General features: G+C 45.0%; 1 protein-coding gene and 1 long non-coding RNA gene across 11 annotated transcripts in view; one reads left to right on the top strand and one right to left on the bottom strand.

Annotated features, from left to right (window-relative positions):
• Positions 1-125: 125 nt before the first annotated feature.
• On the top strand, positions 126-3,451 carry LOC308470680. The gene is made up of 3 exons (XR_013982544.1): positions 126-736; positions 1,949-2,052; positions 2,666-3,451. It is a non-coding gene; the product is annotated as an uncharacterized lncRNA (long non-coding RNA).
• Positions 3,452-6,292: 2,841 nt separating this feature from the next.
• Positions 6,293-12,131, bottom strand: part of WIZ (WIZ zinc finger) — a 60,398-nt gene continuing 54,559 nt past the window's right edge. For 9 of the 10 annotated variants that reach the window (XM_080993540.1, XM_080993539.1, XM_080993537.1 and 6 more), the window contains 5 exons: positions 10,881-11,408; positions 9,775-10,284; positions 8,641-9,096; positions 7,996-8,188; positions 6,293-7,727 (listed from right to left, as the gene is read on the bottom strand). In XM_080993540.1, coding sequence (XP_080849666.1) covers positions 7,571-7,727; positions 7,996-8,188; positions 8,641-9,096; positions 9,775-10,284; positions 10,881-11,408 — 1,844 coding nt within the window. In that variant the 3' untranslated portion in view covers positions 6,293-7,570. Of the gene's footprint in view, positions 7,728-7,995; positions 8,189-8,640; positions 9,125-9,774; positions 10,285-10,880; positions 11,409-12,131 lie in introns of those variants that run through there. The other variant, XM_080993545.1, reaches the window with a different exon arrangement.

Here is a 12,131-nt window from a genome sequence, read left to right as displayed (position 1 = left end):
CCCTGGCACGCTATTGGGAGCAGAGGCCTAGAGCCCTCGTATTTCATTAGAGGCGGGAGGCATCGATCAGAACCACTTCGGTTAACCTATAAGGCAATTGCGGATGCCAATCATGTTCCGTCAGCGAATAACAGCACCGGCTAGAGATTTCCAAGAGGTCATTGGGTCTAAGCGGTTATCACTCATGAGCGGCGCAACGGCGGGCACTAATTTGTACTCATTGTCCCCAAGTATGCAGCGCGTCCGCCTTCTCTTGTTGCGCACCTTTCAGGAGGCGGGACCAACCAGCTGCTCCTATTGGTCAGAAAGAGAGAAGCTTAGTTCTCCTCTCTCTCGCGAGGGAGGGGGGTGGACTGAGGGCGGGGGAATAATCAACGAGATAAACTGGAAGGAATTCAACTTCTTCCGAATCTGACGGGCTACGGAAGCTCAGGAGGCACAACGACTACCATTTTACAGCGCCTTGTTATGGATAGTCTCCCCTCCCCACGTCTTCAAGCTGCGGCATCGGAATTTAAATACCGAGGGGGCAGGACAGCTCGAGTGTCAGTTGCCTGAACTGCTATGGCGGCGTGTCCCTTATGAGGGGGACAGAGCAAAGAGGGGCATAACACCATGGTGTAGCCTGCTTCCCCAAACGTAAAGTTTGATGTAGCAATTGAGCGCCTCTCAGTGAAAAACATCAGTGTACGATCGAGCACATAAACGGTTTCTTCTAAATAGAAAGAAAGATCAGGTCAGATTTCTCTCTCACCCACACACAAAATAATAATGATTTGACAGCCCGCCAATGCAACTGGTGGAGCCAGTGCAACCACCTGCATCGTATCAAACTGGACCTAACTGACATACACTAACAGGGGATGTAAAGGCAGGGCTAAAGTTGCTGAAAAGGTGGTAAAAACAGAGCTATGCAAACCAATGCCCAAAGGTATGCAAACCAGCGTGGAAGCCGGTGCTTCTTCACTGATGAGGTTCAGAATACCAAACACCTTGAATATAGACAACGCTTGGGCAGTTTCTTCCATGAAGGATGGTATCAGAGGTTAGGTAAAAGTCCTCTTCCCACCATCCCATTACACTTTTAAGTTATGGTTGCTGCAATGCAGTATTCTTTTCTAGAAGAGAATCCATTTGCAGAGGGATTCTGGTTTGAACAGGATTCAAATGGAAAGTGAGTTGCCTGAAGCGGTGAGCGGCAAGCTGCAATATCACAGTTGTTTCTCACCTCAGCCATGAATTCACTCCTTGGCTCTTGCTTCACCTCAGAGCTACAGTTGTAATATATGAATATCAGCCTATCTTGCAAGATTACCACATTATTGAAACCAAGTGTTTTGAACACTTATCACCTTTGATAATGTATAGCTATATATATTACACCATGTCTGATTATTCTGAATTAGAACAAACACCTAGTCAATCAGTACTGTACTTTATCTTGAACATAAGCCCTTGGCAAAGTGTCTGCCTTTTAATTTTCAGATAAATATGAAGAACAGAAAGATGGTCTCTTCTAACTCTATGATTCTAACCCATAAATATTTGATAATTAAAAGTAATATTTGCATAACAGCTGGATTTCCAATTGCTAATAAACATCTAAAGCGAAAATGCTATGGACTTAGCTACACCAGAGAGGGTTCCTTTTTGCCACCATATTTGAAAATGCTTGGTGCTTCATAGCTAGTATTGGAACCATTTCAGCTTCTTGGATTAGACATTCAAAATATAGTTACTAGGTTTCCTTCATAAACTCAAAAATTGGACACCAGAAGGTCAGAATAGAGGAACTGACAAAAGATTAAACTACAAAGTGGATAACTGCTTGATGACGCAATTTGATTTTTGAATGTTGCCACAGGCAAAAATAGTTATTCTGCTTACTTGTTATTAAAAAAGGACAAATTGAATAGATAGATTTTTACCAATGTCTCATTCGTTCCAGCTTGCACATACAGAATAATGCTGAGGGCAAGAATAAAACATCTACCACATGATGCTAATACTCATAGCAAAGGCACTTTTGCAGGCACTATTAAGCAGCCCTGGGTAAGTAACACACTCTAGATCATGACTTTCTAAGAATCCATTAGTTGGCATGGCATGATTTGAGCTGTTGGATGCCCTGCTTATGATCCTAAACTTCTGAGTATGCTCTAGGCTTGAGCCATAGTATGAAGCAATCTCTGATACTGGTATTTTGTTTCTAAACAATATCCTGATTTACTTACATTATCAGTCTACTGGTGGCTTTCTCTAAGGGCAGATTTCCTGACTTTAATCCTTTCGGCCTAGACTCTGATAATTGTTTTACATTACTAGATTGGCACCACTGCTGGAACACAATTCTAATCATACATGCTAGCACCTTTACCTTGTATTTTAGTAGGCTGTGCCAATTTCAACTCTTTTCTACAAAACCCAACTTCATCCTCTTCGGTACAGCCAAGTATCAACAGTGAACTAACAAATTCATGCATAGCCTTAAATTGTTTGAAACTATTTCATTCACTCAACCCTTCTATTGTCCTTGGTGTGCTGAAGAAAATAGTAATTCCTAAAGCTTTAAAAACAAATTGGCCTATGTTTAAGCTGTTGCAAGATCTCCTGCCTCATGGCTCCATTACTATGAACATGCTTTTGTTTCATCTTTCTCCTGCAGGGTCTCAGAGCTGCTGCAAATGCCATAATGGCCTGACTCCAGTGGAGTAGACCAAGCAAGTCATTCCTTGTCCTTTGGTTTATGTTCATCTTTTATTCCATTAATGTAGATTATAGCAGAAATTTGTACAGCATTGTGTCTACGAGCCTCTAGCTTCAGCCTACAAGGAATTTTTCTCCCAAATGAAGTACTCGACTGTTCCAGGAGTGTGGCATCCTTGATGAAATTTCCTGCACCCAAAGAAGAGCAGAGCCTCTTGAGTATGTGGGTCTTTTAGTGCTGAAGAGGGCTTAAGCTAAGGGCTCACTGAAGATCTTTACCTCCATCAGGACAACTGGGAAGGGATATTCTCAGATTTCTGACAAAGTACAAGCCTTAGCAAAAAACCAAGACCTTGTCAGACTCATTAAGGAGTTTGATTTCCAAGTATAGCTAATCATGTAAGCTGCTAGAGTGTGATATTAGCATTGTCTCCTACCATGCCACAATGCAGCATGAACCACTACTCTACCTCAGTTAACACCCTTGTTTTTACTTCATTTAACAAGATGAGAAACATTCGTATCACAACGTTAGCGTGTGGTAGAGCATCTGCTTTGCCTGCAAAAGGTTCCAAGTTTCTCCTGGTAGACAACACTACTGAGCTAGATGGTCTCAGTCTAAGTCAGTTTCCTATGTCTGTTCCTTTGTTTGAAGATTGGAGAAAATGGAAACATCATGTCCAACATTTTACGGTGCAATTGAGGGTGAAATTGTTATTAAAGACCCATTGGAAATGGTCTGAAACAGGCTATATCAATATCTGGTTGCAGGGACGGAATGAGCATAATGCTCCCTGGCTAAACAAACATAATACTGTAACTTCTCTGCCCCCCCCCCCCCCCTGTAAGTAGCGCAGACTCAGCCTTTTCAGAAAAAAATGTGGTCCTGAACTATCTCACAGAAAATTCCATATTTCCCTGTGATCTCCCTTCTCAACTATTTACATCTGCATAATTCATGGGCTTTGCCCCTTTAAGATAAGGCATTCAAGAGTTTTACTCCCATCTACAGATAATTTGATAAAAGGTTGAATGCAATGCCTCTTGGAACAAACATAATAAAGGGCAGCTTGTATAATAATTACCAAAAAAACCCACCCTCTAACAGGAATAAGATCTTTGCCTACTGGAACATCAAACTTTATTAGTGAGGCAGGCCCTTTCAAAGGAACACATAGTTGGCTCAACTCCAAAAAAAGAATATCAAGAGTACTGGCAAAAGGGGGGAATCAATTTGAAAGATTCCAAAGTTGCAAATGCAACCCAATTAAATAAATGTAAACTAATTGGCTATACAAGTTTTACTTGATTAAATCAATTAATGAAAATTTGCATATTTGTAAAAACAATATCCCTGAAGCAAAAGGCATGCTTTGTTTTAAAGATGATGCACACATACATGATATCAAGCATCTTACAAGAAGCATTCTTTCTGGTCATAAGGGAGAATGCTTCTTATAAAATGGTGCTTGCTGCCTGCAGTTCTAAAGGTAAAGGTAAAGGTACCCCTGCCCATACGGGCCAGTCGTGTCCGACTCTGGGGTTGCGCGCCCATCTCGCTTAAGAGGCCGGGGGCCAGCGCTGTCCGAAGACACTTCTGGGTCACGTGGCCAGCGTGACAAGCTGCATCTGGCGCTAATTATTAAAAGTATCACCTTTCCCCTTACAGTCTGCTAACCAATTTTCTGGGGAACCTATCAGTAGATTAAAAAAACTGCAACTGCTTAACCAAACTGATTATATTGTGCTTTAGGCAGTGAAACCTCTGGCATTAATTGGTTGGGTTAATGTGGCGGCATACAATTCCAGTTGTTCAAAGAACCAAACAGCTTGCATTGCTACTTCTGTAAGGAAGGGGAATGTTGTCAGTTTGGAGGAGAGTAGAACCTCTCTTCGGGACAGGTGGTAGCAGAAGTCCCAAGATACAAGGAATCTGAGGAACAGGGAGGCCTGAGGCTACAATGCTGAAGGTAAGGCTCAGAGTTGGGAAGCGAATGACAATGAAGAACTTGAAGGAAGGCTAAGTGACTAGAGATGAGACATGAACTTAACACACAAAGGGTCCAATCATAGAGGGAACTCTGAATAAATTTCACAATGTTTAGGATCAGGAGTTGTATGCAGGAGGGACGGTATCTCAGATCAGGAGGTGGAGGTGGAGATCAGATCAGGTGGAGGAGACAGGTGTACTACGCAGCCTGGTCAGGAGACAAGATGGCTAATGGACGCTGTCACTAGACTGCCTTAGAGGCAAATCTGTCTGTTGGGGACTAAGGTCACTGCAGCACTCTTTCCTGACAATCCTAAGGGGTTAAGGGAGAGCTGGATTATACATATTGATTTGAACCAAGCAGCCAATTATTTAAGCTAGATGCTTTCAGTTGCCTTTAATGCACTTAGAAGTGAAAGCCACTGTACAATGAAAAGCAGAGGTGTAATGCTTTCCTGTTAAGTTAATAGACAGGGGGAACATGGATAGTATTTGGCACATGGTAGCTGCCAACCAGCATTTCCCTGCTACCACTCTCATGGAATACTTTTCAATCAGATATGATGCTAAGGAAGAACACATCTCGGATGGGAGAGGCAATGGAAACAAGGCAGAATCAACCATGCATGCATCCTTCATGGCCTTTGATTAAAAGAAAGCAATAGGGATGGTTGCATGCAAGATACATTGTGCTACCCACTTCTCCTTCCATTTTTCAGGACAGTCAGAATGAAGCTGGCTGGAAAGCTATGGTGCTATTGCTACCCTTTAATTTAAAGTAGTGACAGGTATAATAACACCCTCCACACAGTGTTTTGGGAAGGCAGCTTTTAGCACAGGGAGTTATGTAATGTTTGGAACTATATTGTCATATTAGTCCCTGCTCTGGAAACTGGCCCAGTTATATATGGTGAGGAATTTGCTCACCAATGCATCATTCTGTGCTGCAAGATTTCCACATAACTTTATACGGAATGCCTGGACTGAAATAAAGGTTTAAACCCCTGCTTTGGTCTAAGAGGAACCCACTGCGACATATGGTGATGCTGTTACACTGTCTTGTGCTGGGACATTCTTCTGTATTATAGGCGCTGAATAAAAAAAGCTTAGAGTTGTGACTTTGGTTTCATAACATGACTGCTGCTCAGCCTGCTATGGGAGACCGAAGAATAAAAAGAGATTGTTTTAAAAATCAGAAACAGAGGAAGAAGTTGTACATGGCAGAATAGGCGCCCGCAACAGTGATGACACACTTTGATACAAGGATTTCAGTATCTGTTCTACAAAAGTCCTGTATGCGTTGGGGCTCAGACTGTATTGCCAGAGATGAGGTGAGATGTGGGAAATACATTAAACACAGGGAAAATTAAAGCAATTTTAAAAAAAAGCTTATACACCAATACACTTTTAAAGTACACCTTACCAAGACAGTGAGTCTGCTAGTTTAAGTTTTATCCTGGAGTGATACAGTCTAAGGTTTCTCCAGGAAACAGCTTCCACATCCACTGGCAGCTCTTGGGACACCTCTCTATAGAAACCACAACACATTCTCCACCTTCCACGTAAGTATACAACCAGAAAAGCACACACTCAGGATTCTCCTTTTGTTTCCAGAACAGGTTTAATCTAATATACATATTCCTAGGTACAGTAATAACCAGAATATGCCCATTGAAAAAGTTAAAAGGTAATTTGCCTCCAGACTCTGCTCAGCCTGGGATCCAAATAAAAATGAATGCTTGTTATTTCTACACAAAACTAGAGTTTAAAAAGTTGAGGTTCTATGAAGAGAGACGAGGACAGCAACAGTGAGAAATAACAGGAAAGCAGAAATTCCAGTAGGACCTACTGTTGCTGGTTTGGGAACTGCACCAAGTTCTTGCTAAAAAGGAGAAACATAGAGGCCCTCCACCTGCAAGAAGTCCAAACTCTTCAGGTACCCTTGGAAGGGACTTGCTTGTCCAGGACATGTCATCCCTGATTTCAGGCAGAGGTTATCTATGGGACATCATTACCCATTCTTCAGCCCAAGGCTAAAGACAGGAAAAATCCATATTTCTTTGCCAAAATCTCATTGCCATAACGTGGCAGAGCTGAATTCCCTACAGGGTCCCACATGAAACAGATGGGGATAACCAGGTGACATTGGGAAGTTATGGAAAGGGGAAATGTATATGGGTCAAAGAGTCCATGATTTCCCCTTCAATGCAGGTGGGACTGAGGCCCTCCATCACACAGTTAGGGAACGTGAACATGCACAACAGGATCCAACGTCTACAGAAACTAAAGACTTGTCACCTAAGGAGTCAAACATACATTAACTCTAGAGTCACATACAGAATCAACAGCTTTCCCACAGAACAAAGTGCTCTGTGTCTACCCTCCCAACTTGCTTGTGTCTGACCTCAAACAAATCCTCATGTTCACAACTTTCACTAGAACCTCATATTCACAATTCTCACCATCACATCTCTCACAGCCTGAACTGCAACAGAGCAAGTCCATGTTTCCTCACTGTAACAAGTGTGTGTCTTTGGAGAAACCTGCATTCACTGAAAGGACAAGGAAATTTCCGTTTTAATTTTGTGCAGATAAAAGCGAGCTCCAGTTTGGAATACCATTTCCATCAAAAAGGAGCATCTCCATTAAAAACAGCATCGTTAATTTAGTGCTCAAACTCTGGGACTGTTCCTGTGAACTCTCCGCCCCACCCAAAATCCAAGTTAAGTTTACAGGCGGGCAAAGCTGTGGAGCACGGGGGGGGGGGGAGGGTGTCAAATACTGCTTTCACCCTCATTCTGATAACCATTAATCTTGTTCATTTGGAAAGGTAAGAGAGAAACCCTGGAATGCTGGTGCTTCCTAAGAGCTTTGCTACTGGGCCTCGGCTACAGGTGGTGCCGCAGGCACATCGGTCCCACTTCGCAAAGCATCGGCCTTGGAGAAGTTAGTCTCCAAGATGTGGCGCTGGAGGTGCCGCACCCACTCCTCTTGGATGGAGAGGGGTCCCTGGAACTCCACTTCGCAGAACCTGCACAAAGAGAACACAAAAGTCTATTTGAACCAAGCTGAAGATTTGCTCATCTCAAAGCGCATAGGGAAACCCTCTAAAAGTAGAATGTGGGAAAGGGGTGTGTGGGAATTGAGGCTGCCTGCCCATCTCTTGCCCTGCCTCCAAGAGGCCAGGTTCAAGAAGATTGTTGCCTATAATAGGTTTAAGAGCAAACTGCCCACACTATAAAGCCATTCAAATTTCACTGCAGAAAAGGGCATTAGCAAAATGGAACAATGGCACAAACCTGCACTTCAGCGTGTAGATGTTGCCCACAAACTTCACCAAGGAGGTCTGTGGTGGCTTAGGAACCAAGGAGGGCACAGGTCTCACTCTGGGAGGTGGCTGGCGGACCTCTTCAACCTTCTGCTGCAGATCAGCAATCTCCTCTTCTCGAGGTGGAGGAGCCTCAACGGGCTTGGCCTGCCTCCGCTCAAACTCTAGTGAACAGGGGGGGAAATTTGTTTCGTTAGGATGCTGGGATATAGCAAACAGCATTGGCTGTGATGTATTTGGAATGAAAAAGGAACTTTGTGAAAACATTTTTATGAAGAAAAGAAGGGTGGGGCAGGAGAAAGTCTAGAAGTCATGCGGGAGAGTGGGGAAGCTACACGAATAGCATTGTCATGCTGAACGTCTCCCCATGACTAAGAACTTTACTTGCCAATCTGTTGAGGAATTTCTCTGAGGCCAAAGGTGAAGCTACCCAAAGCATTGGGGCCAATGAATAATTTGGGAATACTGAGAAATTAAATTGGTGCCTGAACATTCACTGCCACCACTCCCACCCCCCAGGAAGATACAGCTGCCGCCTCAAGAAGGCCTCCCGACTGCCCAGAAAGCCTTGTACCCAGATGGGCCCTGTGTTGAAAATCTGGGAGAAATGACTCACTGTTTATGTTATGCTGCTGATGCTCCTCCATCTTTACCAGCGACAGAGGTGACGTGACTGCAGGTCGATCACCGCCATTGCCGCCACTGCCACTGCCACCATCCACAGCTTTGCTAGGCTCACTGGGCACTATCTCCCCACCGAGGCTTCTGTTCGCCAGTGGAGGGCTGCCTGCCTGCAGGCTCAGGGGAGCCCTCTTCCCAGAAGCATCGTTGTCGCGCACGTGAGATGCATTGCGAAACTTTTTGGTGAAGGGCCGCCCACCTTGGATGTAGCTGCGATAGGCTCCGGCTTTCTGGGGACGATGCTTGATCCACTCACTCAAAGTCTCGATTGGGGAGCCGTTCACACACCATTCAGTCACTCCAAACTGCCTGAGGTGCGCACGAGCATGGCTGGCCAGCGCCTTGCGGTTCTCAAAGTAGAGGCCACACAGTTCACAGCAGGCTTCGGTGGCTGGGAGCAGAAATGGCAGGGAGCTAGACTGAGCAAAACCTTCAGTAAAGGACTTAAGCAGTAACAGTTCAAGTGTAGAGCACCAGGACTTATTTGCTCCATGGCACTACTCTTATTTCCCCACAAAGGATCCTCAGGGATCAATACCAACAGCCCGAAAATCCCACTTTGAAACTTCTAAGCACTGCCATCACCTGTAGCCCACAAGTCAAGTAAACCAAACCCCAGAATCCTTTGCCCATAAGTAGGCAAGATGCCCACTTTGGCCCTACGGCTGAAGACACGGAAGTTTACACCATTTACTGATTTGTCCAATGTTTGAATCCCCAAAGATAATGAAATAACTCTCTACCAGCCAGAAGACGCATAAAGGCTAGCTGATACCAGAGAAGGAGAAGAGGCAACGTACTACACCAGGGTTGTTGGCTAACTCTAAGCCCACTATATGTTAAAAAAACCCCTACCTATCAGGACACTGCCTTGCATCAAAAGGTTTTTCTAAAGGCTGTAGTGGAATACCTTTTATATGAGGTCCATATGTACATTGTTGCATCTACCCTCCCAGCCCAACAAGCCTGAAAGCAACTCAATTTCATAAGGGAAAGCCCTGAAATAGAATACCAAGGTTTATCAGGATCCCAACCTTACCCTTTCCCCCATTCTGGGGTTTGCACTTACATGTATGAGTGGGCTTGTCATGCACATGCTTGGCTTTGAATGGCAATTCCGTCTGGATGTAGGTTTTCTGCTTCACTTCACTGTGGCCGCTCAGCCGCTCATCTGGCAGTGGGCGCTTAGTGGAGAGTGGTGCCAAGAAGCCCTCTGGTGACTTGAGTGGTGACAGACTAAGCTCCCGACCAAGGTGTGGTTTCCCAGTCCTCCCGCCCAGCGGGGACAAGGCCAGGGGCTGCAGCATTTTCCCCGGGGATTTAGGATCAGCTCCATCCTCCCCCATGGGCTGCGGAAGCTCAATGCTCATTGTGTTTGGCTCTTTCTTTATCAAGCACGGCTTGTTCTTTTTCTTTATGATTTCCCGTAGCGTGTCGATGGGGGAGCCATTGACTGACCACTCAGTTACTCCCATCTGGCGCAAGTGAGATCTGGCATGGCTGGAGAGCCCCTTCCGGTTCTCAAAAAACTCACCACAAAACTCACACCGAATATCCCGCACGGGGTCAGCACGAGAGGCTGCAAAAGACAAATCAACATGCACAGAGAATTCTTTACACTCAAAGGCAAGTAATTAGCAACCAGTCATGCACCTCTCACAACCTTCTTATTTATTTCTGCAGTGCTTTTCAAAACACACACACAAAATGAACTACTTATCTCACTTATATCTGATAAGCCACCTATTTAATTTAAAGGCTGAACAGGTTCCAGGTCTGGGTCCTCCATGCCTGAAGCTAGCATGCTTCTCAACACTCTGTTAGTTCTAGAGTGACTGCACATTTGGAGACAGGAGTATCTGAATATTTGCATTTATTTTGCCAATGAGGAAACACAGAAAGTTTCTCACTGTACTAAGGCCCCAATCACTAATAGCAATCTTACAAGGAATCCATACAACATGGTCACAAGCTCTCAGAATCTCCAGTGCAGGAATGCATGAGCATAAAACTGATGCTACCTGAGATCTTGATTACTAGGCAGCAGCACCCTGTTTACTGAGGGAAAAAATCATGTAGCCCTAATTCCCAATTCTTCACTTTCACACCATTCCAACATGCATTTTTGCCCATCACTAAAGGCTTATGCATACAGCCCCTGTTGCTAACACTTACAGAGATTGAGTGGGGACATCTCCTCTCGTGGTGACCAAGCTCTATCAGATAGATGTGAATCATTATGAAGTCCCCCAGACATCATTTCCCGCTTGATTTCCATACGCAGCTGATCTTGTTTCAGTTTCTTGTGCAAAGAGGGAGAAGAAAGCCCAGGGAAGATTTTTCTAGCAGTTGGGGGAGAAGAGGTAGGAGAGTGCCCCAAAGGGCTCCCTGGCTGCTGTGCCTTCTTAGGCATGGGAGGCACATGGCTCTCCCCTGGACCGCGTGACTCCAGGGAGCCTCCAAGAACAGACAGAGCAAGTGATTTCTGACCCTGTGCTGGGGAGTTGGAGGTACTGGTCCGAGGCTGAGCTCGCCTTTTTAGGATTTCTCGGAGGGTGTCGATGGGAGAGCCATTCACATACCACTCAGTTACCCCCATCTGACGGAGGTGTGACCTGGCATGGCTGGAGAGCCCTTTCCGGTTCTCAAAATATTCACCGCAGAACTCACACCTGATATCCCGCACAGGTTCTGCTCCAGAGGCTGAGGAGAAAGAGGAGAGGAGAGACAGGCCATTACAGAGGCTGAAAAAGGGATTGGGCAGGGAGCAGGATGTGACGTGGACACCAACTAGGTTATTCCCTTACAAGGCAGTATGAAGCAGGCACATAGCACAAGGATTTCACACAAGACAAAGCTGATACCTTAACAAGATTGGCCAAAGGAAAAGAAATAAAAAAAAAAACCACCAACAATTCCTGTGAAGCATGAAAGCTGGGGTAGGATGTGGTCAGAGCAGGGGACACTGGATACATGACAGGAGACAGTGAAGAGCAGGTGCTGCCAAATTATAAAAAATGCTGAGAATGGCTGGTCCTATGTCATGAGATTAGCGAGGAGGTATACCAGAAGCTGTGTGCTTTCCTTCGCACCCTGATCAAGCTTTCAAAGGAAGATGATCATGTGCGTGCAAGGAATCGGGCATGAAGGCCAGTTTCTTCTCCATGATCCCACTGTCTCCTTCAAAACGAAGGGCCACCCGTCTGGATGAAAGTACATTTGCTGTACAGCTGAATAGGAAATCCCACAATGAGAAATGCTGAATACCTTTTCCCGTCCCAGAATTCAATGCCTTAATTCTCCCTGTCAGGAAGTTCAGAGAAGACTCATTTCCCAATGTGTGTCAGGGGAAGAACCACCAAGTGCTCTGTATTTGCCACCGTAAGCTTGAGCCATGCAGCCTCCTTTAGGTAATGCAGGACAGCT

Source organism: Podarcis pityusensis (genome assembly GCF_964106645.2).
Source record: "Podarcis pityusensis genome assembly, chromosome: 2".
Taxonomy (NCBI): Eukaryota; Metazoa; Chordata; class Lepidosauria; order Squamata; family Lacertidae; genus Podarcis; species Podarcis pityusensis.
Note: the sequence above shows the minus strand (reverse complement) of the source record. Positions and strands in the feature narration are given on the sequence as shown.